Source organism: Lissotriton helveticus, chromosome 7 (genome assembly GCF_964261635.1).
Source record: "Lissotriton helveticus chromosome 7, aLisHel1.1, whole genome shotgun sequence".
Taxonomy (NCBI): Eukaryota; Metazoa; Chordata; class Amphibia; order Caudata; family Salamandridae; genus Lissotriton; species Lissotriton helveticus.
In genome coordinates this window covers 1,537,389,073-1,537,415,862 of record NC_136068.1, presented here as the reverse complement: position 1 = coordinate 1,537,415,862, position 26,790 = coordinate 1,537,389,073, and the positions used below count along the sequence as shown (strand labels likewise).

The window sequence follows — 26,790 nt, the reverse complement described above, 5'->3', positions numbered from 1 at the left end:
GGAAGAGGAGAGGCCGCAGCAGGGAGACACCACCCCACACCAGGCAGTCAAGGCCCCCTAACCCCACGGTCCCGCTAAAGCAGGGACTCGAAAGTACATGGAAAGAAAACAGGTACATCAGGGGAACAAACGGCCGCCCAGCAGGCCGTTTCACACTCACCCGAAAGGAGGCACCGGTCCAGCACCTCCCCACAACGAAGTTGCCAGGAAATGAATTCCGCAGAAAAAACAAACAGGATGTGGATGGGCGGGTCACATGGTTATATGCCTTAGGGTGTGGGTGTGGCCTGGAGGGAAGGGATGGGTTTTTAGTTGCTTGGGAGTTTCTGGTGGGAGGAGCTATGCTCATTGGTAAGGACTGGGACGGGGAGGGCTGACGAGGAGGTTCAAGTTCCAATAATAGGCTCCCTAAGGCGCTGGCTATAAACAAGGTAGCCTGAGCCATCTCTAATGGCAGGGATAGCCATTGCAGCTTCCGGTTGCCAGAGTGGTGAGGCTAGGAGTCTGCCCGCCTTATTGCCATGCTTATAATGGCGGGATTTCCATTTAGAGAGCATGCATCTGCCTTGGAGCTGTAAAGTAGCTAAGTTTAGCCTTCTCAAGGGCTCGTCTGGATTTGACAGAGGGTCCATGACTTACGCTCATGTATGAGGTTGAATGGGAGCCTCCAGTGCCGCCTGCCTCTGTTAAGTGAGAGGGAGTAAGAGAGGGTGGGGTCAGGCAAAGGAAAGAGAGGTACAGAGAGCATTACAGGAAGAGAGGTGAAACAGAGGACACAGGGAAATAGAGATAAGGTAGAGAGACAGTGAGGTTTGGAGAGACACGAGGCACAGAGAGAAAGGTGATGTGGCCAGAAAGAAAGATACTGAGAGGAAAGAGGATGAGGTACAGAAAGAGGAAGAGAGGTAAAGAGATAGATAAGATCTATAGTGAGGCACATAAGGTAGAGACTGGGAGAAGAAATGTAGAGAAAGGGAGAGGGGTGGGGGATATTAAAGGAAGAGGTTGAGTAGAGAGATGAGGTAAAAAGAGAGCTGAGTTAGTGAAAGGTGGAGGTAGAGAGGTGGCACAGTATGAGAGCGCAGAGGGATGCAAAGTAGATACAGCGGTGAAGGAGACAGAAGGTAAAAATGTGACTATGCAAACAAAGAGAGAAGAGGTATAGAGAAAGTAAAGATGATACATAAATAGTACGAGAGAGTGAGATAGAGACAGCGAAAGAGAGAGAAGTAGCAAGAGAAGTGAGGTGGTTAATTTTAGATGAAATAGAGGCAATGCAGAGGGGGATGCTAGAGGTAGAGAGGTTGGGATAAAGCAAGAGAAATAAGTATCACGAATGGTGGGGTTGAGAGAGGTTTTAGGAGGGAGAAATGAAACACAGGCGAAGTATAGTTGATATAAAGAGGGAGTAGAAATGTAGAAGAGATGTAAAGAGAGAGGGTGATGTTGCAGAGGTGAGGTCACCTACGGAGAGAGAGGGAGAGAAAGAAAGATTACTTTTAATGTAATTGCACCAATCACCTGGATGAGTGAGGGTCCAGGGTGGTCAGTCCCAGCTGCAAATTTAAAAGGAAATTGTTTTATGCACGCCTTATTACTTTAGCAGGATATCAGATAGAGGCTCTGATTGGGTGACTTGTGTGCGTTGCCACCACAGCTGTCCAAGGTTGAAAATTCAATAGTATGAAGCAACATTTTGGGCACAACAGCAAACAACAAAAAAGAGTAAGTCGCTGAAATTTGGGTTGTAAATGGTAAACCTAAGAGGCAGAGAGAGAAAAATACTTCATTGGAGAAATGTTTTCACAAAGGGCCTGGATCTGTGTTGCATCTTTAAAAAGTCTGTGTTTGCTGGGCTTTACTTTGTGAACAGAAAATAGCTATAAATACAATAAACATGTTATCATTATAGCAATGTAAAACCAAGGTTCAAGGTTGATTAGTGACTCGCATAGTGCCCTTCTGGCAACCAAACAGCCCATACGTCATAAACAAAAGAAGCAAAATCAGCATTTAAAATGCCATGCATGCAAATATGTCAGCAAACTAAAGAGACTTCCTAATGTCCCACCACTATAACATAATGGTAATTAATGCGACTTTGGCAATGTAATTGTTGACAAAATGGCATGGTCTTGATTGACAGCTTTGCAGTGGTTAATTTGTGAAAAAAATGAGTGCTGGGGCTCTCGCCAGGAGGCTTCCACCAGACCATTGCTCCTTTTAGCGCCGCCTTTAACAGAACTAACCAAAATCCTACAAATGGGGAGAGAATGTGGCATAAGGGCCAGAGCGGCTGACTTTGGAGTTGGGGAACCATGTTCGAGTATTGGCGTAAACTCAACATCCTGTGATTCTGGGCAAATCATTTAATCTCGGCCGGAAACCATCGGCTCTATTAAGCACTGCAGCTTTCCAAGTAGTCACAAAACATAGGAAACACATGACAGCCAGTGCCTGAAGGGAGGAGGCCCAACGCCTACTAATGCTTTCCGCAGACAGATTTAATAAGAGCTTATACTTTCCTGTGCCATAGTCCTCATTATGTCTCATTTCCATATTAAGCAACACTGTAATGCTGAAGAAAAGCTGTAGAAGATCAAAGGGGGACTAAGTTGTATTTCTTTTTTGGGGAAGTAAATGCAACATTCATGAAAAGGACAGGTAATCCGCGAAAGGTGGATGATAATTATCTTGTGTGAAAGTTCTACTAGGTAGTATACCTTGCATTTGAAAGTCACGAAAAATGATCCCGGGAGACGGAGACTGGTTCAAAGAGAGCACATCTCTCCACTGTGGTATTAGCATTTCTACACTACATGTTCTGCTAAATCTTCTTCAAACAACATTTATGTGAAATTGCCTCACTGCAAAATTGCAAAAAAATGCTCATCGCATGTAAAACATAATTTTCAGTTTTTGTGTAATTTCATCCATGTAATTTTTTTTTTACTGTACAGAATTTTCAGTTTTTGTGTAATTTCATCCATTTAATTTTTTTTTTACTGTGACTGAAGAAGGTATGGTTGGTGGTCCAAGAAGGTAATGCTAGTTTGCTGCCTTCCATGGGTGGTACAAAAGGGGGTGGTGATGGACGGAGCATCTGAACCAATCAAACACTCACACCCAGTCAAAAGATCTGGGTTTAATCCATCACCATTCTTTAGCCCACTCTGCCACCCCAGTTCAGACATGGCCATATGCAAATCAGTCTGACCCTGTGCCTCATGGGAACAGTCCAGCCCGAACTGCCAAGCCATGCCTTCCCTGGACCGGAAACAAGCTTCCGAAGACCGGTTTCTGGCATTACAGCCGTCTTCAGCCCGGCTTGCTTGAATCCAGTGGCAAAGTGAGCAAGGGACTCACATCTGAGCATACCCTGCCACACTTATGGCGGACAAAGTGGTACAAAAGGGGTTGGTGATGGACTTTGCCACTGGATTCAAGCAAGCCGGGCTGAAGACGGCTGTAATGCCAGAAACCGGTCCTCGGAAGCTTGTTATGTCTCAAAAAATAAGTTTGTGTACATAGTAATTATTGTTGGTTCATTTTTTCATATATCCATTTCCATTGTTATGTTATGTTATGTTAATAACTTTTATTAGGCGCACAGCTGCCCCAGCAAAGGGGCGTCCTGGCGCCAGATCAAGTACCACAACACAACAGATCAGATGCTGAGAAGAGAGGGAATCAGTCAGCGTAGGCAAACAAGTGGGTTTTTATAGCGCGTCTAAAAAGAGTCAGGCTATTTAGGGCACGAATATGGACAGGGAGGGAGTTCCAGAGTCCAGCCGCCAAGACACAAAAGGAGCGGCCACCCATCCTACTCAGTCTGAACCTAGGCTTGATCGCCAAAAGGAGAGATTCCGACCTAAGAGACCGTGTGGGGACATAGAGCGAGACAAGGCCCACAAGGGCAGGAGGCGAAGACAGTTTCAAGATCTTAAATGTCAGACAGAGAGCCTTGAATTTGATTCTCTGTCTGACTGGCAGCCAGTGAAGGGATGTCAGGACTGCAGAGACAGAACAACGTCTCGGGAGGCCAACAATAGCCCGCGCCGCGGCATTCTGCACCCTCTGCAGCCTAGTAGCCTCAGCCTGATTTACTCCAAGCAGTAGTGCACTCCCGTAGTCCAGCCGAGAGAGGATAGAGGCCTGGACCACCAGTTGCCGAGTAGGAGGGTCGAAGAACTTGAGGACTGGTCTCAGTCCTCGCAGAATACCATAACAGGTAGCTGCAATCTTCTTTGTGTGGCTGGTAAAAGAAAGATTGGAATCCAGCCAGACCCCCAAGTTCTTAACTTCGGCCGCTGGGACGGGGGACACCCCCAACTCGGGAGGCCACCACTGATCTCCCCAAAGTTCCGCCTGCTTCCCTAGAATCAGGACCTCGGTTTTCTTGGCATTTAGCTGTAAGCAATTACTGCGCATCCAGTTTGCCACAGCTATTAGTCCTGCACGGAATCTGGGCGCCGTCACCTCAGGGTCCCCACTGAGTGTCACCGCCAGCTGCGTGTCGTCGGCATACGATGTCATGGTTAAGCCACATTGTCTGACGACAGCAGCCAGCGGTTTCACATACAGGTTGAACAATGTGGGGCTCAACGCAGAGCCCTGAGGGACTCCCAGTCCCAAGGGATGAAAAGAGGACTGCCCAGGAGGAATGGCCACTTTGAAAAACCGGTCCGAGAGGAAAGAGCGGAACCATTGAAGAGCCTTCCCCTCAATACCAATACCAATACCAATTGTATAATGAAAGACTTCAAACGTTGAATGTAATAAGCCCATTGTGTTTCTTTGAGTATAAGAAAAGAAAAGTCAAATATTGAGCTGGGACTACGACCACTTTGTGTTTCCAAAAGCATTATTCAGATTTATGGTATAAGTGATCCTTTTCCTAAAATTATATATCAATTTTCTTTGTCTCCTTTTTGCCTTGCAAGGACATGACCCGTAAACTTGGCTTTGCACATCAAATCAAACTAGAACACATCAGTAAACTAAATGAAGTGCAGTTTGATTATATAGCTGCATGCCACGCTCAGCAACAAAAGGGAGCATGAATACAAGGCACAGGGGGGCATATTATCAAGCAGGGTGTTAAAATTATCGCCGTTTTAGCGGCAGAAAACTGTTGCTAAAGCGTCGATAATGAGCTTGATAATATGCCATGGAGAATTCCAATAGAAACCCATGTTCACACCAGAACATAGGTTTCTATTGGAATTCACAAGGCCATATTATCAAGCCCATTATAGCCGCTTTAGCTGCAGTTTTCTGCTGCTAAAACGGTGATAATTTTTAAAGCCCTGCTTGATAATATGCCCCAAAGTATTATTAAAGGCCACGTCCTGTGCTCAGTAGTCATTGAGTATAACTGCAAGCCGTCACCAATAGGAAGCAGGGACTGAAATATATTATTATAAAACCAAAGAACTTCACTAAAAACACCTTGGTTACAAGAAACTAAAGCTGCCCACTATGAACACAAATAAACCACATGCTATTAAAAGCAATGTAACTCTCCAAAACAAACACGAGATACTATGGTTAAAACAATAAATAAAAATAAAATGAAAACAAATGAAATGTTACACTTTTTGAGCAATACAGACAAAGGACCTGAGTTATTTGTTGGAGGAAGGGGTACTCCATTGCACTGACATATTTCCGAATGAGGTCCCACGCTGCTCGTCCCATCAGCGTGTGACACCGGAGCATGATGGTCGATGTAGTAGGTATCAGCGGGTGAGCTTCTACCCGAGTCTTGAATCTTGAGGGTGTTCACTGATGTGCTTGCCATCCCTGGACATGTGTTTCGCGGTCATTATCGCTCGTCAGCAGGGATTAGGCATGTGCACGGGGTTGCTGCGTGGGCTGCCGAAAATATTTGTAGGTCCAGATACCTCTTATGGCGCGCAGGTGCGTTATCTCGAGGTCGTCACCTCCACCGGCACAAGGGAGCCTGTATAAATAGTATTTCCGAATGAGGTCGCACACTGCTCGTCCCATCAGCTACTACATCGACCATCATGCTCCGGGGTCACACGCTGATGGGACAAGCACCTGTGCGCCACAAGAGGTATCTGGACCTACTAATATTTTCCGCAGCCCACGCAGCAACCCCGTGCACACGCCTAATCCCTGCTGACGAGTGTTAATGAACGCGAAACACGTGTCCAGGGATGGCAAGCACACCAGTGAATACCCTCAAGATTCAAGACTCGGGTAGAAGCGCACCCGCTGATACCTACTACATCGACCATCATGCTCCGGGGTCACACGCTGATGGGACGAGCAGTGTGCGACCTCATTTGGAAATACTATTGATACAGGCTCTCTTGAGCCTGTGGAGGTGACGACCTCGAGATTCCGCACCTGCGCGCCACAAGAGGTATCTGGACCTACTAATATTTTCGGCAGCCCACGCAGCAACCCCGTGCACATGCCTAATCCCTGCTGACGAGCGTTAATGAACGCGAAACATGTGTCCAGGGATGTCAAGCACACCAGTGAATACCCTCAAGATTCAAGACTCGGGTAGAAGCGCACCCGCTGATACCTACTACATCGACCATCATGCTCCGGGGTCACACGCTGATGGGACGAGCAGTGTGCTACCTCATTTGAAAAACTCCATTGCACTGACGTCGGAGTTTGTTTCCCGCCAACTTGAAGGCCCTCCCGCCAACCTTCAGTATATAGACGGAGGAGACTACTTTATCTCTGCCGTCTACACGCACCTCTGATGGCCCAATAGAGTAAGGGCTGTTGGAGGTTTGGCCATGCGTCAATCTTCTATATTTAGATTGGGCAGACTCATGGCTAGTTTTTACTGTCCCTCATTGCCATGAAAAATGTTGTGGTAAGGGGCAGCGAATACTGTAACATGACGCCCAAGCCATGGAGAAGTGCTCCTATGGCAAGGGGGTAATTTCTTTCATTTTCAAAAAGAAGATCCAGCTTTGGGATTTATTTTATTTTTTATATATAAAAAAAATTGTAAGTTTACAGTATGGGTCCATCATGTTGACATCAAACCTACAATGCATTATTAGGCTCTGCTGTGACGGCAGATCCTGGAAAAGTTAGCGATATCCGCAGGACAAGAGGACACCTCTAAATTCGGCAGGCAGAATACCCTCACCATAGCCCGAGTTAAGTATTCCACCATGGTGACGTGAATTACTTTGTCTGCCTAAATTTGAATCAGTCCCTTAGTTCCTTAGATTTTGCACTGATCATGATGTCACTGATGGCATCTTAGATAACTTTACAGATTAAATCATCAATTACCGTTATCTAACACTACCGTTTTATCAACATGAATGCTTAAATGAAGAAAACAAAGACATCATCTAGGTTGTAATGTTGTTCAGATGGGAAAAAGAAACAGATTATGAGCACAATTCATAGTCCTTTATATATGCTTCAAAGTTATAATGGAATAAAAATCTATTTTATTATGAATGCTTTAATACTTTAATTATGAATAATTCTTCATATGAAAATTAAGTTGAAATCCCCAAACCTATACAAGAATTCAAATAGAGCTAATAACTATTTTCTGTTTCTGACTGATGTACAGAAAATCAGTCCATTGATTTATGTTTTTAGTGGAGAGCATCCTTCCCATAGGAGCTTGAAAGAATTCAACATTAGGGATATTCACAATATGCTCCCTGTTTTTCAATGGCAAATCTACACAAAACCTTCTAGGATCAGACTTGTTTCAACATGTAATTGTTTTTCTTGTCAACCCGTTGGGACGGGTTGACAAGAACCCCCCACCCCCCAAGTGCCTGACCGGGTGCAACTGCTATTCTATTTTTTTTTTTACCTTAGACTCATACAGACCTAGGTTTGTTTCTTGACATGAGTGAGGTCCAGGATCTGGAGGGCCCGACAAGTGTGCCCTCGTTTTATTGCAATGGAGTACTGTCGCTGTTGTGGGTTCTGCACATAGAGCATGATGCCAGTTATGCGTGTTTTAGGACTCCATAGTTGTGCTGAAGTTATATTGCGTTAAATGTTATATATAAAAAAAATTGCAAGGGGGTGTTGAGATGGTGGTTGTTTCGACTGCCCAATACACATCTAAATAGCTGGGCTGCAGGGCTGGGACAAAGGCTGCAAGGGCAATCTTGACAGGATGATGACAGCTTTGCAGAACTCTTCAGTGTTCTGGCAGCAGCTGCCGCTGTCCCCGTTGGGCCGCATAGCCTTTGTAGAACTTGTTGTTTGACCATGGCTACTCTACCTGCTTTCTAATCTCCCTTTGATGTTACACAGATCCATGTTCTGGGAACTTAACACTTGGCTGTCTGGATTGATATGGGCGATGGTCAGACACCGGGCAGCCCTAGAGAAACTGTTTTTCCCCCTGGACGTAGGTGGAATAGGAGCTCTGGATCTAGAGGACTATTATTTGACAGCATAGCTGCAGTGGTTGATGACCTGGCTAGTGCCGGACATGCCGCTAGAGACTAGCTATCTTTGGCACAGAGTGGCCTGTGGAAACGTCATGAAAGATGTCTTGGGAGATTCTCCCCGAGATGCCCAGTCCCCCATTCTGCATGATTTGGCAACGCTGGTCTAGATACCTTCATCGCATGTGGTGAAGATTTGCCTATTCACCAGATCTGCCTAGCTGGTCCCTGCCTGACTGTACTGGACTTGGGACGCGGGTCACTTGATTGTGATGAGACCAGGAGGGGCTGAATACCTTGGGAAATCTGTGCGAAGCTGGGGCAATGCTCTCATTTGTTGTACTTGGCGAAAAGTACACACTCTCTCCGAAGCAATGTAAGCCATTAGATGTGCAATAAACAACAGATGGGGAGCCCATGACACTGAACCCATCAGGTATTCAGCCCTCCACACACTCTTAACCTGGAGGCCTAGAAAATACGTGATCACCAATGTGTACAGAGTGGTACACGAAGATGATGCACTGGCACTGCCCACTCTTTAGCTCCACTGAAGCCAAGACTTGCAACTTAAACTGTCCAATAAAGACTAGTTCAACATCCTGGACTGCCTCTCCGGGGTCTCAAGAGAGGCGTGCTTAAAGTTTCTGCAATTTAACTACATACATCACACATATTTTACTCTATCACAGCTACATCTACTGCTTCCCACTACCTCACATGGATGACCTAGCCCAGCTCTGAACACGTGGATTTCTTCCGCTTGACCTGGCAATGCCCCATGCTGTGACCCTAATGGACTGAGGTTTGTGCGTTTATAACACACATTGTAGGCAGGCACCACATCAGCACATCAAAGACATGTTTGTTGGGGTTGATGACGCACCTCATGTCAGACAAGGAAGGGTCCAACCAAGTTTATCGATCTGTAGCTTGCACGTGCACAGCGGGCGATGGCGATGAATTGGAAGGCACCTATTGCTCTGCCCAACGCCACCTGGAAACTTGAACTCTGATACTGGGTACAGACAGATGGTGTACGCTGCGGATCTGGGTGGGAAAACACCACACAGATCACGGGATGGGACACTAAACTATCGTCTCTGGAACCGGTATACAATATTCAGCCGCCACCAATTGGGGCACAATCCACATCACTAACATGACGCGAACGAGATAACGTATCTCCGATGCCCTTCACTTCAGTGGCCTCTACCCCATCCCCTCTGACCCTCCCTCCACTTTGGGTACAGTAACCCCCTTAAACTTTTACTGGGTGACAATCAATCAATCAATCAGTGACACTTATAAAGCGCGCTACCTACCCGAAGGGTCTCAAGGCGCTGGGGGGGGGGGTGCCGCTACTGCTCGAACAGCCAGGTCTTCAGCTTCTTCCTGAAGGAGAGGTGGTCTTGGGTCAGGCGCAGGTCGGTCGGGAGGGAGTTCTAGGTCTTGGCGGCCAGGTAGGAGAAGGACCTTCCTCCTGATGTCGCTCTTCGGATGCGGGGGACGGCGGCGAGGGCGTGGTTGGCTGATCGGAGGTGGCGTTTGGGAGCGTAGAAGTTGACTCGGCTGTTGAGGTAGCTCGGGCCTTGGTCGTGTAGGGCTTTGTGTGCGTGGGTGAGGAGGCGGAACGTGATTCTTTTGTTGACGGGGAGCCAGTGAAGGTCTCTCAGATGTCCAGGGATGTGGCTGGTTCGTGGGAGGTCGAGGATGAGTCTGGCTGAGGCGTTCTGGATCCGCTGGAGTCTCTTCTGGAGCTTGGCGGTGGTCCCGGCGTAGAGGGCGTTGCCGTAGTCCAGCCGGCTGGTGACGAGGGCCTGGGTGACGGTCTTCCTGGTCTCGGTGGGGATCCACCAGAAGATCTTCCGTAGCATGCGTAGGATGTTGAAGCACGCCGAGGAGACGTTGTTGACTTGCCTGGTCATGGAGAGGGAGGAGTCCAGGATGAAGCCCAGGTTGCGTGCGTGGTCCGTCGGTTTGGGTGCGGTGCCCAGGGCGGGGGGCCACCAGGAGTCGTCCCAGGCGGAGGGCGAGGAGCCCAGGATGAGGACCTCCGTCTTGTCCGAGTTCAGTTTCAGGCGGCTGGTCGTCATCCACTCGGCTACCTCTTTCATCCCTTCGTGCAGGTTGGCTCTGGCGGCGGCGGGGTTGTTGGTCAGGGAGAGGATCAGCTGGGTGTCGTCGGCGTAGGAGATTATGCTGAGGTTGTGTTTGCGTACGATGGCCGCGAGGGGGCTCATGTAGACGTTGAAGAGGGTGGGGCTCAGAGAGGATCCTTGGGGGACGCCGCAGATGACTTCGGTGGCCTCTGACTTGTACGGTGGTAGGCGGACTCTCTGTGTTCTTCCGTCGAGGAAGGAGATGATCCATTCCAGTGCCTTCCCCTGGATTCCGGCGTTGTCGAGGCGCTGCACTAGGGTGACACAGGGCACTCCCCTTCTCTGGAGCAATGACAACACGCATGTACCTCTGAGATTCCAACACGTATATCACCTGCACTCAAACCCATAGGAGATAGCACTGACTGCACTTTAGTTTAAAACCAGATCTTTCAATCAATGCCGGGACACTCACAGTATCCTAATGTACACTGACAGTAATTGTATTTGTTCTTCCTTTGTGCTATAAATGTAAAACTTTTAATAAGGAGATTTAAAAAAAAGAAAGGTTCTATTAACCCCTGGTACACATCCAGGTAATTTGCCACAGCACTTGAGCAAAGCAGGGTGAGATGGTTGGCAGTCTTTCTCTGGCAGCCAATAGCAAAAGAGGGTGCTGGACTGGTGATGCAGCACCATTCCCTTTGCCCCTCAAAGATCACTGCTTGCAGTACTCCAAGCCTTGTCAAACCTTTGAGAAGAAGAGCCCTAACTAGAGCAAACCCGGTCCTAGGTTGCTTGTGTTCTGGTTCAGAAAGGGCCTAGCCTGGCAGTTCGGGCTGAACTGTTCCCATGATGAGCTGGGTCAAGACTGACTTGCATATGGCTGGGTCCAAACTGAGGTGGCATGGTGGGCAAAAAATGATGGATTGGGACACCGCCCGATTGATTGGCAGTGGCTGAGATCAATTCAAGCATTCCATCCATCACCTTGTTGTTTTAGCATTTGCCACCCAAGTGTACCATGTATGCCCAGACATAGGCCCCGGAACCACTGGAACCAAGCTATACCTGGCTGAAAAGCCCTAGCGAAGGCAAAACTGTTCCTAGGTTGTTTGTGCTCCAGTTCAGAAAGAGCCGGGCCTGTCAGTTCGGGATGGACTGTCCCCATGAGGAGCAGGCTCAAGATTGATTTGCATATGTCTGAGTCCAACCTGAGGTGGCATGTTGGGCAAAAAACTATGGATTGGGCTGCAGCCAAAGCGATTGCCAGTGGCTGAGATTAATTCAAGCATTCTGTAGAAATCCACGGGAGGCGGAGTTGTTGATAGAAGCAGCTTTATTCAGATTAGTAGTACAGGAACAAGCAACTGATCATGTCGTGGTCTAAGCCAGAATGACTAAACAGTAGAACGTACTCTGTGAGCACAACAGGATTCCATGGGTCCATGGTAATAGAACATAGGTAGGAAAGCTATTTATAACAAGAGGTAATGCACAGATTACTACATCACCTCCTTTTCTCAAAAGAACAAAATAATAATAAAATAAAATTAAAAAAAAAAACAAATCGAAACAGAAAATTACTCTCTAAACTTCAACGGTCTATTAACTACACGAGAACTCTTCCTGACACCGAAATTAGTGACAGGAGCTTTTGTGTGAATGGAACCAGTGGAATTATTAGGAACATCGGAGGTAGAGGAGGTTTTTGTGACAACAGACAAGTTACCAACCACTTTGGCAATTCTGTTGAGATTCCACCAGAAACCACCCTCAACTTGTACAGCATTTCCCACAATCTTAACAACTTTCACAGGAGGCCCAAACTTGCTTTCTCCTTTGCTGACATGGACAGATTTCTTAATCCTCACACAGTCTCCAACTTCTAAAACACTCTCCTTTGCACCCCTTCTTTTATCAAAGTTTTCTTTTTGTTTGGACTGGGCATGTAGAACATTACTTTTTACAATGGACATGAGATTTGAAACATCAGAACAAGACTTCATCCACTTGGACATCCACCCTGGACAAAACGAAGAGTTAGGTTTTCGACCTCTCATTAACTCAAACGGAGAGATCTTAGTGGAGGAGTGAGGTGTGGTCCTATAGAACCAAATCATGCTCTTCAAAGCTTTGTTGACCTCAACATTGTTACTCCTAGCCCACTTCACACAGTCGCCAATAACTCTGTTTATCCTCTCGACAAGACCATTCCCTTGAGGATGATAAAGTGAACTCTTGATGTGTTTAATACCTGAATTGGACAAAAATTCAACAAATTCATGACTCACAAATTGTTTCCTATTGTCGGAAACTAGTACTTCAGGAAAACCTTCCCTAGTCCAAACCTCACACAAGAATTCAATTACACTTTTAGTATCAGCATCTCTTGTTAATTTATATTTTGGCCACTTGGAAGCATAGTCAACCAAGACTAAAATGAACCTGGAGGACCCACTCAACACAGCATAAGGTCCCATAATATCAATGCGTAGTTTAGCCCAAGGACGATCAGGGCATTCAACCGGCATAAGAGGAGGAACCCAAGTTTTGAGACTCTTATCTGAAGACTTACAAATACAACAGTCCGCAACAAACAGATCGATATCAGAATCCATCGCGGGCCACCAGAACACTTCACGAATTCTACGTTTAGTAAGTGAACAACCCTCATGACCCTTCATAATGATGTCATTTCTAAATACAAAAGGAGGAATGATCTTATCATTGCGAAGTAAAATGCCATCTTCAATGGAGATCTCATGGCCAACCTTAGAATAGGGTTGAAGGGAGGAAGGCAGGATCTTCTCACGCGGCCAACCCAACTTAACAAAATTACAAACATCTTGCAGAACACTATCTTGTTCAAAAGCTTTTCTCCACTCCGCTTCAGAACAAACTTGTAGTTGAGGGATGTCTATACAGGCAACAAAACAATCATCACAGTCTTCATCAATGAGACTAGAAAAGGAAATGTCAAGATCATCATCGCACACAGGAGGAGCAAACCGAGACAAAAAATCTGCTCTCACATTTTTCCCACCAGCAATATACTCAACATCAAAATGAAACTGCAAAAGTCTGGTCACCATCCTCAAAATCCTAGGTGTGCAACATTTAGTAATACCACCACCCAAGATGTTAACTAAAGGTTTGTGATCAGTTTGGAGTAAGAAACGCTTGCCCCAAATGAACGGTCTAAACTTTTCAATGGCCCATGTGCATCCTAAAAGTTCCTTTTCTATCACAGAATATAGAATCTCAGTAGACCTTAAAACCCTGGATGCAAAACTGATAGTTCTTTCAACACCTGCCTCACGTTGTGTCAAAACGGCACCGAGACCAACACGACTTGCATCAACAGTCAAACAGCACGGTAGAGCAGGGTCAAACGGCTTAAGAATAGAATCAGACGTCAGAGACCGTTTCACTTCTTCAAAAGCCTTAACGCATTCCTCACACCAAACAAACTTCACTCCCTTTTTCAACAAGTTACTAATAGGACGCACGATGGTCGCATAATGAGGAATAAATCTGGAGTAGTATTCACAAATACCTAGAAGAGATTTAACTCCAGTCTTGTCTGACGGTATAGGAGCATTGGAAATGGCATCTAAAAGTCCAGGTCTAGGTTTTATACCATCTTGTGTCAAAATGTGGCCAAGATACTCTACCTCAGTACACAAAAACTTACACTTCTCCAATTTCAAGACTATACCATAATTCTGAAACAAATTCAGAACATTGTCAAGAACAGAGTCATGAGAAGAAACATCCTTCCCAAAAATCAAAACATCATCTTGGAAGACCGTAACCCCCTTAACTTTTTCTAAGATATTACTCATGACTCTCTGAAAAACCGACGCAGCCGAAGCTAGGCCAAAAGGCATACGCCGATATTGAAAGGTGCCCAAGGGAGAGATAAAAGCAGTCATGTGACGGGAATCAGGATGTAACTCAACCTGATGGTAGGCACTAGCTAAATCTAGTTTGGTGAAAAACTTTGCTCCTTTGGTAGCTGTAAAAAGATCATTATTCAGGGGAAGGGGATGAGAATCAACCCAGATAACTTTGTTTACCGAGCGAAGGTCAACACAGACCCTAAGTTTACCATCCCTCTTGCGAGCTACAACTAAAGGCGAAAGCCAAAGGGAAGACTCAGCAGGTTCTATCACACCATTCTCACACAACATCTCAAGTTCCCTCTTCAAATCGTCTCTGACACTGAAGGGTACACTACGAAGTTTATGTCTAACAGGTGTCGACCCCTCTTTAACAATAATCTTGTGTTTGAACCCTTTTATTTTACCCAATTTGGAACTAAAGACTGAGGGAAATTTGCATTCAAGCATTTGCAAGTAATCGGAACATGTAGCGATAAAAACTTGTTCCTTCGTACCAGGTTTAAGTGTCATACCAAAAAGACCTTGATGAAACCAACCCAAAATGTTGAGACCTTTGATTGAAACATAAATTTTCCCTCTTATCTTTCTTCCCTGGAAACATAAAATGTCTTCAAAATATCCAAGGAGATAAATTTTTCTTCCTTCGTAGGACACAGGAGTACGATCTGGAGGAAGTAGAGGTTGTTCATCGTTCCATGTATTGTCAAAAAGTTCCTTATCTATCATAGTGATCTTTGCACCTGAGTCGACCAGAAGTTTCAAAATGTTACTGCCAATAGCAATATCAATAATAGGATCGACACAAGAGTCAGGATCACCTTCAATAATAGATTCTTCAGAACACTCAGTGACAACACCAATAGTTATTTCTGATTCTGAGGAGGAATCAGAATCAACAACACCAACAACAGGTTTATGGGAACTGTTCTACACATTTGAGAATAAGTTGAAAATTCTGACTTATTTAAAACTTTCCCTTTAGTAGAGTTAAACATAGATTTCTTTTTGTTGAATTTAGAAGAAGAACTTAAACTTAAAGCGTTTATAGGTTCAATTACTTTATCTTCTAGTTCTTTAAGAGAAACCATGGATGTTTCTACGCTTTTAGCTAACTTTATAGTGTCATCTAGAGAAGGGTCACTCATGGCTAACAACTTTTGTCTAATGTTTTTATCCTTACAATGACAAACAAATTGATCCCTAATAAGCTGTTCATTAAAATTCTCAAATTTACATTCAGATGCTAATCTCCGTAAAATAGAAATGTAAGCATCAATGTCTTCAGAATCAGCTTGTTTTCTCTTAAAGAAAGTATGTCTACGAACCATTAAATTTGGTTGTTTATCAAAACGAGTCTTAAGTTTCTGTATAGTATCGCTGTAATCATCAGACACAACACCTTCAATAATAGGTAAAGCAGGGAGATGCTTAAAAACAGACCTGCCCTCAAAGCCCAAAGAATGTAAAAGAAGACACTTCTTCCTTTCGGGGCGAAACCTAGACGCTCCAATCGCTCCTAAGTAATTTTCAAATGCATCATGCCAAATTTCCCACCTAATTGGAGGTTCACCAGGGGTTTCTAAGAAAGGTGGAGGTGGATTGACAGATTGCAAGGTAGACATATTACTTAACTGTATGTAAATACAAAGAATTTAAAGAAAAACAGCAATAAATAATAGAAAAGGCGTGGAATAACACGTTAAGAACTTAACACTTGAAATGGTATGCAATAAGTAAACACTTCTAAAACTTGCTGTGATAATAGCGCTGTAAAATGGAATGCTGTGCACATCAGCGGTGAAAAGGTTGACAAAGTGCGTTGTGATGCGGAGATAAAGTGTAAGCTGTGCACATCAGCGAAGGATATAGAGAATGCGTGGAAGTAGCGTTGATGTCACACAATGCAAGCTGTACGCATCAGCGATGAGTACGGGGAATTCGTCAAGCTGTGCGCATCAGCGATGTGCACGGGGAATTCGCCGCTGGGCAACGAGGACGTCACAAAGTACAGCATACAATGTCCAATCTGAATCGCTAAACCTCCGACAGCACACAAGATCTTCTCTTGTCCAATCAGGAGATAGAACACAAGGAAGAGATGACGTGCACAGAGCAGTGTGTAGAGATGACGCGCATAGAGTAACGTGAAGACGGACTGCGCACTCCTCAAGAAACAAGAACGTTGGAAATGAGAGATTCCGACATAGAAGGTGAGGCTCGAGAAGGCACAAACAGCGTAGAGAGATATTATTTGAAAAATGCAGGTTGCCGTTGATGTAAGATAGAGGAGCTCCAAATGTCACAAATGAAACACACGAGTTAAAGTAAACTCCACTGAGAAGTCGAAAGACTCCACTTTCAGGCAGAAAGGCAATAGGTCAAACACACGGAAACGAACACGAAATTCTTACTGTTTTGGTGAAGTCTCGGTGTTGACGAAATCAGTGGAGGAATGTACTCGCTGTTCCTTGCTGTTGAGGATGGCAGTGGGAGATGGTAGAATATATTGTTAGAAAACACAGAAGTATTCGTCAAAATTGAGGGTTTGAGTGAAGACTCTTGACAGAAACGGAGCTCTCTCTCATCTCTTTCTTCAGGGGGAAAAAAAAAAAAAAACTTTGCAGGTCCCAAGGATGTTATGGGTGCCAAGCACGCATCGTCGCCAGTAATTTTATGTAGAAATCCACGGGAGGCGAAGTTGTTGATAGAAGCAGCTTTATTCAGATTAGTAGTACAGGAACAAGCAACTGATCATGTCGTGGTCTAAGCCAGAATGACTAAACAGTAGAACGTACTCTGTGAGCACAACAGGATTCCATGGGTCCATGGTAATAGAACATAGAGGATAAACACAGGTAGGAAAGCTATTTATAACAAGAGGTAATGCACAGATTACTACACATTCTATCCATCACCTTGTTGTTTTTGCATTTGCCACCCTAAGTGTGAAGGGTATGCCCAGACATGGGTCACAGGCTCACTGTGTCACTAGGACCAAGCTATACCTGGTTGAAGAGCTTAACTCGGGCAAAACTGGTCCTAGGTTGCTTGTGTTCCGATTCAGAGAGGGCCTTGAAGTTCGGGCTGAACTGTTCCCAGGAGGAGCAGGGTCAAGACTCATTTGCATACGGCTGGGTCTAAACTGAGGTGGCATGGTGGGCGAAAAACAATGGATTAGGATGTGGCCCCAAACGATTGCCAGTGGCTGAGATTAATTAAAGCTTTCCAACCATAACCTTGTGGTTTTTAACTTTCGAGAGTGGGATGATGCCTACCCTGCCATTCTCCGGACCATGCTCTGCCCGGAAAAATATATATTTTTGTAGAGTGACAGTGCAAGAGCTGGGTTGAAAAGGCCTGTTTTCGGGGGACTACTGGGAATACAGTCAACCTGAGTGAGTCTCAGGCACACGTGCAAACTATTTTCTTCTAAGCAGGTATTCATATTACCAAACATGCTTTTGTTTCAAATATCGCCATTCTGCTGTCAATCTGGTTTTTTGGGGGCAGTCACATGCCCTTATAATCCCAACACAATTCTAACTTTCATTTACCAACTAACAAACCATGCAAGTACACTGACAGCATAGTTTGGTAGGATACATTTTTCAAGGTATGTAATTTGCATTATTATTGTTCATGTGGTGCTTAACCTACATTTTGGCTAGCCCTTTCAATGATTAACATTGATTGTTTCATTGGATTTTAATTTTCAATATATTGCTTTTGTGGTCTACCTCTGGACTTCTTTCATCAAATCATTATGCGAGCATTAATTGTGGCAACTTGTTTGAGGCAGCAACGTAGACACCCTTGCACCATGGTGCAAGGGTGCCTGTGTTGTCTGCAGGATTGTTTTTATGCAGGCAGAGGCACTTTCCTGCACAAAAACAATCCTCAGAGGCATATTCCTCTATGTGTCGCGCAGAATGTAGCACGCATAGAAAGAAAGAAGAAGTAACGAGGAGAAATAAAGATATTACGTCTCCCCTGAGAAGACATTTTTGGTGCATTCCCCGGTCTACCACTTTTGGTAAATCTGGCAGTGCATCAAATACCAGGGGAGTTGCGCGGGGACAAACATGCAATGCCCAGAGTAACGCAATGCAGTGATTTGCGCGGATATATGTTAGTTAGTATTATGTAGCCACTCAGGGCCACAAACGGTGACCTGGCGTGGCTTTGTAAATCGCATTCAGTACTTGTAGTCGTGAGTGGTGTTTACAGCCACTCACGACAAACTGCCAGCATTCTTTAACCAGAATTTGCAGCCTTATGTTCCTGCCCGCCAGCTTCGCTCAGCACGCTCTCATAACCTGGTAGTTCCCAGGTTTAAAAGTGCGCCTGGGGTGGCAGTCGTTTTCTGGTTAGCACGGCCAGACTTTGGAATGCTCTTCCAGTGTGGCTTAAGGAAGAAACTCACCTGCTGCCATTCAGGAAGGCATTAAAGACGTGGCTTTTCAATCTTTGACGCTGTCTTTTACTGCTCCGGTATGTCTTGTGCTGAGTTAGCGCCATGATACCCTCGGGTGAATGTTTTGGGCTTTATAAATTTCATTTACATTTCATTCATTCATTTCATTTCATTTCATTGTATTGCAATTGTACGACTTTGCGTGGTGCAAGAGCGATGCAACTCCCCTCATAAATATGCCCATTAATGTGGCAGTGCCACCACTTCTCAGCAGGTCAGGCATACATACAATGAAAGGCACAGTGCCAGCTATTCTAGGAGAGGAACCATACTGGGACACTGTAGTGATGATGTCCACGCAGATGATGATGTAAAGAGGTTTATTTGTAATTAAGCATTTAAGATGGTAATAACGCCCCACCAGGAACATCTAACATGATGCTCAGCCCAATGCCAACTGAAATCTTCAGTCCACAGAGCCCCAACATTCCACAATGCATCATAGCTGCAACATTCCACAAGCTGGGGTAGAAATGGATTTAACATGTAATGCATTAATAGGGTATCAGAATACTACATTTCCCCTTTCGTCCGAATTAAAAATACAAAGAGAGAAAGAACATGGATCAAAAAGAACCTCGTTAAGAAAGACCAAATACGATACAACAAACATCCTCCTTTAAAACAGAAACGTGAATAAGACAGGCAAATATACAATAACCTATCCACTCTCCCTTCAACAACAGAAGAAAGATAAGAAAACAGCAGAAAGGAAGACGAAAATTGAAAATACCAACGGCTAAACGACATGCACACCTACTGGCCAGACAGGAATGCAAGACGGATAGACAAAAGTATAAGAATCAAGATAGCGTTAAAAGTCCAACTCTCAAATATATGTATAGTAAAGAACCACATTACGAGAGTGAGAACAATATAAAAACAAAAGAAAACAGATAAAATTGCAGCATCAAAAGAAGTCAAAATTACCCATCCTCTCACCAAAAAGTTAAATATAAGCATGTAAAAAACTATTACAATGAAGAAGTAGTGTGTAGACTACGTACATGGGAATAAAGTCCAACAAAGTCCCTCTGCTCTAAAAAAAATGGGACTAAGATGTAAAAATTAGAAACTTAGGTGGGACTGACACCCCCTAAATAGGTGGAACTGACATCCCCTTAAATATAAGATACATAGGATAAAATCCATTGAAGTGTAAAGGTAGGAAAAATTAGAAACTTAGGTGGGACTGACACCCCCTAAACAGGTGGAACTGACATCCCCTTAAATATAAGATACATAGGATAAAATCCATTGAAGTGTAAAGGTAGGACTCAAACCGCCTGAAACATTTTTTTTTTTAGTCTATAGTCAGGAAAACCACAAACTTTAAAAATAGGATATGGGACTTAAAACCCACCCCTAAGGACTATGGGACTGCAACCCATTCCTACAGACAAAAACAATTATATAGGATATGGGACTGAAAACCCACCCCTAAGGACTATGGGACTGCAACCCATTCCTACAGACAAAAACTATTACATAGGATATGGGACTTAAAACCCACCCCTAAGGACTATGGGACTGCAACCCATTCCTACAGACAAAAACTATTACATAGGATATGGGACTTAAAACCCACCCCTAAGGATTATGGGACTGTAACCCATTCCTACAGACAAAACATATATATATATATATGATATGGGATTTAAAACCCATTCCTTAGGATTATGGAATTGTACGTCAGCACAAAAGATGGCAAATTACATCTAAAGCATATTCTTAATACTAAGGTATTCTTTTGCATAAATTAAAACACAGTGTTTACATAAATGAATGAAATAGGATGAACATTTTTCACTTAAAACACCATTATAAGGCAGCGTAACCTATTTCTTTATCAATCTAACGTATTTATATCAGCCAAATTAAAATAAAATTTATGCTCTATACTAAAACGGAGAACAAAAATAGTAGAATGTAAAAACACTGCGAAAGAAGACACTAGTAAAAGCCTGTGAAAATAAACTTTGAATGAAGAGTGCTCCGATGACCTTTCGAACTATGTCTTTGCCAAGACTGGACAAGAAAGAAAAGTCTCGAAACAGCAAAAGTACCTCCAAAATGTGTCCTGGTAATTTCAAAAGTACCTCAAGACTTCAAAATGTGCTCCGGCTTCTTTTTCCTCCTTCCAAACGTTCGGGAAGAACTTGTCTGAAAATAACTGCTACATTGGCAGAGTAGTATACCACACATTTCGCCCGTTAATCTCGTAGATGAGCTTCAGTAACAAAGCAGGTTGATCCTCGGCATACACTGTGAAATGTCACTTTTTTTTTTTTTTAACGAAGATCTTCATGAAAAGCCAAACACATTGAAAAATGGCGGCACGTAGTGCATGTAATGCTGGTAGGCTCAAGGCAGCAGCGTGCGCCAAGACGGCTGATGGCAGCATTGCAGATGCGTCACACAGTCGACTGTCGAGAAGAAGAAGTGTCCAGAGTCTGCACGAGACGCGGGAATGCTCTCAGGTAAGCGCGAGCACTTTTCTTTTTGAACTTCGTAGTGACAGTTGGAAAATGTGACACACTTGGACCACCATTAAAAATTTTGAATGTGTGTAAAAACGGAAATAAAACAAGACTGTTTGGCTTGAGAGTCTGGTCGGCTTGACAAACATCACGATGCTCGTCGTCTTGCACTAAACTCATGTGAACCTCGCATTGCTCCTAAACATCAATGTTATTGAGTAATTTTTCCTTTCCAAGGTCGCTGCTGCGTGCCCTCAAATTCTTCTTGTGACTTGGTTTAATTCTTTATCAGTACCTCAACAAATGATATGAGGGAAATAGACAAAGATCAAGCGTTTTTTTTTTTTTTTAAGTTTGTATGAAGCCAGATAGTCAACAGCTAAACACCTTGGGGATTGTGAGTTAAACAAACAAATTGGCTTACTATATATGCAGACCGTCTCCCCGTAGTTTCCAAGCATGAAGAGTCAAGCTGTTTAGACACTAAATAATACGCTTCAGCCGATGCAAAACATCCTTTCAACAATATCTCTGCGCAGCTTTCATTTGATTCATAGCAGAAACCAAAAAGGAGTAAAAACTTGCTTACTGTTGTTGAGTGTCCATGTGAGCTATGTACAACACGCTTGGGCAGGGCTGTCGGATCTGAGGGACACTGGTGGGGCTTCAAAGCGTGTTGATTTACTCTTGGTGGCTCCATGGTTTTTGGCTTTTTATGTTCCTTAGTTTCTTCTGTAGTTTCATTTAGTTCACGTTTGTTGTGGCTTCTTGCTGAAATCTGCGTCATGTTTATTTGCTGTAAATTGCGCCAACTGCAGTATAGACGTAATGTAGAGGTTTCTTAAGTCACTTGTACCTTGATTTACGCGTAGATTCTTCTAGTCCTCGTCGCCATAAATAATGTAGTGATGATGTCCACGCAGATGATGATGTAAAGATGTTTATTTGTAATTAAGCATTTAATATGGTAATAACGCCCCACCAGGAACATCTAACATGATGCTCAGCCCAATGCCAACTGAAATCTTCAGTCCACAGAGCCCCAACATTCCACAATGCATCATAGCTGCAACATTCCACAAGCTGGGGTAGAAATGGATTTAACATGTAATGCATTAATAGGGTATCAGAATACTACAGACACTCAGCACATTTGACAATTTTTTATGGCATACTGATAAACACAGCCAGCCTGCCATCTTTTTTATTGGAAGCGTGCAGAGATATTTAGCAGATCTGACAGACTTTTAGGGTGACAGTGCCAGCAATTCTCAACAGGGCGTACATATATTTAATGAAAGGCACAGTGCCAGCTCTTCTCAACAGGCCAGCCATACTTCTAATGGAACCACACTGGAATACCCCGCCGATTTGCCAGGCTTTTGATGGGACAATACTAGCCCCTGTAAGTAGGAAGAGGTTTTCTCTAAGGCAGTGAGTACCAGCAAATCTCCTTTGTTCCCCTTTTCTAACAAAGCCTCTAACGAGCGTGCGAATGTTTTGCGAGGACTGAAAAGTTATCACCAAAACTAAACAAAGGAAGGAATGGACAAACCATCACTTCCTCAAAAAAACACAAAGCTTGGTTTCCAACGAAAACAAAATTCTTGCAAAGCCTTTCCTTTCTCACTTAGTAACTGCTTCAATACCAAACCCAACAAGGAAATCTCAGTGATGTGAATAACATTCGCATAAGAACGTTTTTAGGAGGAGAAAACGCATTAAAAGTTAAAATTCTGGGATTTTTTACAGCCTTTACAACCTCACAGGCCCATTTCGAGGTGCACCCAATTTTTACACATAACGAAAAGGGGTTTGGTCAGGGTCACACAATTCACTTAAAATGTGGAAGCTGAGATTAGAGGGCAGTTTATTTGGTTCCTCCTTTTTACAGTTTCGCTGCATTTTTACGTGCTGCTATAGTACTGAAAACTGGCGTGGCAAGTTTTCTCTTGTAAAGCTGCCATATCAATTTATGTCGTTCTTTAGTTATTAAGGGCCAGATGCATCAAAGTCAGGATTTGCGAATCTTAAATAGCGAATTTTAGGAAATCGCTATTTAGGATTCGCAAATCCCTTTGCATGTAGCTATCGCAAAAAAAATGGGATTCCTACAAATTCCTTAATTGCAAATTGCAAATCGCAATTAAGGAATTGCTTCCCATTCATTCCTATGGGCCTAGAGACCCATAGGAATTAATGGGAATTGTATGCGCAATTTGCGAATACCAAATAAGTACTCGCAAATTGCACATGCAATTTCAAGGGTGAAAGGGTGCCAAAAGGACACCCTGTTGCATCCCTGAAATTGAGATACTACCACATGTTGCCCACATACATGCCCCAAGGGCGTGTGTGTAACATGATGCTTTGAAAACTGCACTTTAGTGCATTTTTCAAAGTTTTTGCAAATTACCATCAAGTTCAAATTGATGGTAATTTTCGATCCCTAATTGCAAATTCGCAATTTGGTATTGCATCATGCATTGCATTTAGAGTATCACAATTTGTGGACCCCTAAATGCATTCGTAATTTAAGTAATCGCAAAAATTAACAAATTATAAAGCTGAGCTCTGAAAAAGTGGCCTCATTAGGCCGTGTCTGATATCTCTGTCTATGGGCGCGCGTTCTCATAACAAAGGGACTGTGTTCAGCAGAACACAACATGCCCACTAGATTGATTTAAGACAGCATTATAGTATAATGCAACCATTATAAGACTCTAGGGCACACTTGTCCTATATCAAAACGAAATTACAGAAAATGAAAAAATGGTTCCCCTGTAAGCGACGGTCAAATACAATACCGAGTCTCCAGCTAATAAAAGTCTCTATTGTAATCCTCCCACCATCCTTTGCAATAAGACAAGGCATTATTGGCCAGCATAGGCTTTGCGTTCTCCTTTAGCTGCCAATTTGGAGGTGTTCAGAGTAACACTTTTCCTCAAAAGTACCCTCTTCTGTCTACATTGCAACTTCATAGTTCGAGCACATCTCTGGTCCTTGGACACTTGCAATATACCGTAATGGTAGGCCTGGGGGAAATGTAAATTATGCCAGTGTAATTTGTGTCTTTTTGGGAATTAAGCATTATGCTTTTTTTCTCAAAATGCCGAAATTAAACCATTTCACCGATTCGTGCAATTGTGTGACATTCGCAGCGAAAATTTACAGCAAATGCGCAATTCATTGTAAAAATGTACTGCGAACACACAAGAACAACAAGACACGACCAGCTGTTGTACACAGTGCTTTTGTTTAAATGTGTCCCCAGACCAAAAATTGATGGGAGGACTCGTTTTGCTCTAAAATATAGTAAAAAAAATGACAGATTTTCATTTCACATATTTACATATAATTTTGCATAATTACTTGGAAGCAAATTACGTAAATTTCGCACACTCCCATAACCTATCAAGGGTAGGTAGAATCTCCCCTTTTGTCTCATATTCCATCGGGCTCATAGCCCTTATCTCCTACAGGCCATCTACATTCCTATGTGGCTACCTGCGCTCTTAGTTAACAGTATTTTTTATCCTGTCTTGTATTTCTTTGGTAGACAGAGAGATTTCAGTTGTCATGACTTTGAATTGTGTATTACTACATCCCCTCTTCAAATAAACACATTTCAGGACTAAATGATGAATTATTAGTTACTAGGAGAAAATACACAATTCTGGCAGGATCCGTAGTAATATTGAATCAGTGGGAGTACCACATGCTCTCTCCGGACAAAATAAATGACATTTTGCAATCACATCCTTTGAAAATATGGAGTAAAACACATGCATTGTGCACTGAATGTAAATGGGTTTCTTATGCAGAGCAACAAAGCACGCATATTCAGTCTGTCTATACAAGTGACACCACATGAACAGTGGAAAGAACCGGCCTTAGGCAGGAGAAGGTGTTAAGAAAGGATTCTGAAGGTGAATTTGAAAGAGTAGTGTACAGGACACAGAAGAATCAGGGTCATTCTGTATAAACAACAAGGTTGCCAAGTTTTGAAGCTAGGGGAAGGGATAAGTAGGCATTACCTGCATATGTTCCAAGCGCTCCTTCAAGGACTCCACCATTTTTTCCATCTGTAGCGGGTCAAGCGCTGCTTCCTTGGGCGTCTCTCCCATTGTGCTTTGGGTCTGGCTGCCCTTGCGGTATGTGAGAGGCTGCTGCTGCTGGTCGTGGTAATCGCGATGGCCAAAGGGGTGGTAGTCATAGTCCCGACCATGTCCACGGCTCTCTTCATACCCACCATGTTCCCGCTCGTGCCCGCCATGCTCCCTTTCATGCCCATGCTCCCACTCTGGTGAATACTCTCGCTCGTGCCCATGAATCCTCTCAAGGCCTCCATGTTCTCTCTCGTGCCTATAGTCCCGTTCGTGGCCGCCATGCTCTTTTTCATGGCTACCATGCTCCCGGCTATGTCCACGGCTCTCTTCATATCCGTGGCCTCGCTCGTGTCCTCCGTGCTCCCTCTCGTGAACCACATGGCTCTCCTCTTGCCCATTTTCCGCGGTGTGGCTGTGCGTTTCTTCCTGGCCCCTGATGCGGGGGTGGCCCTCACAGCGGGCCAGCTTGGCGGTCAACTCTCGGATGGTCTCTCTCTGGTCTAGGATGGTCTCCTTCTGGTGCACGACGGTCTCCCGCAGGAGTAGAATGGTTTCCTTTGGCTCGTCATGAGACCCCGTCCAGTGGACACTGCTGCCTCCATTATAGCGTGAGGCCGCTGAGTGACAAATTGAATCAATTTCTAATGGCATTGGGCTGCAGATAAATTTTGGGAGGGTGTGCTCTCCCCAGCCCCCAGGGACCAAGAACAGACACAGCTGCGTCATCAGGTGAAGAACCGCCATGTTGGAGGCCACGAGGGCAGCCATTGGGGCCTGTTTTGTTTCAGGCTGCGGCAGAGTTCCCTGTCTGCGTCTCTCAATCGCCCGAGTCTTTTGTCCTTCCTCGAAGGGATGAGACTTTCAGGGGGATTTCAAAAGAAGATTTGCGGTGTTTGTTTCCTATTTATTTATTTATTTTTGCCGCCGCTCTCTTTAATTGGTAAATCCCCTCCCGATGCAGGTCAGCCTGATCTCAAGGCCGCTTTAGAATCTGGGCTAATTACTTTAATGATCAGGGAGAGCCCGCAGGGGGTGGGGCTGAGCAGCCCTCTCCAGCCATGCAGTGCCCTACATTAAAGACGGCCAAGGCAGATTTAAGAAGATTCGTGAGCTAAGGAGCAACTCAGAGGGGCTTAAACAGGTGATGCCCTTGCACAACTATTCCTGTCCTCCAGGCACTTCCGGTCTGCCGCTTGGCTCGTGCGCACGTATGTCCTGGCCGGGTCTGTGAAGTCATTACTGTGAAGATTAAAACTGGACCTGGGAGATTTCCCAGTCCCAAGGTCTG

The 26,790-nt window shown here is 44.2% G+C and overlaps 1 protein-coding gene across 1 annotated transcript in view; it reads right to left on the bottom strand.

Annotated features, from left to right (window-relative positions):
• LOC144767525 (neuronal pentraxin-2-like) overlaps positions 1 to 26,391 on the bottom strand; it is a 150,791-nt gene extending 124,400 nt beyond the window's left edge. Inside the window, exon 1 of the mRNA XM_078650950.1 lies at positions 25,431 to 26,391. Coding sequence (XP_078507076.1) covers positions 25,431 to 26,270 — 840 coding nt within the window. The 5' untranslated portion in view covers positions 26,271 to 26,391. The remainder of the gene's footprint in view (positions 1 to 25,430) is intronic.
• Between the last annotated feature and the right edge of the window lie 399 nt (positions 26,392 to 26,790).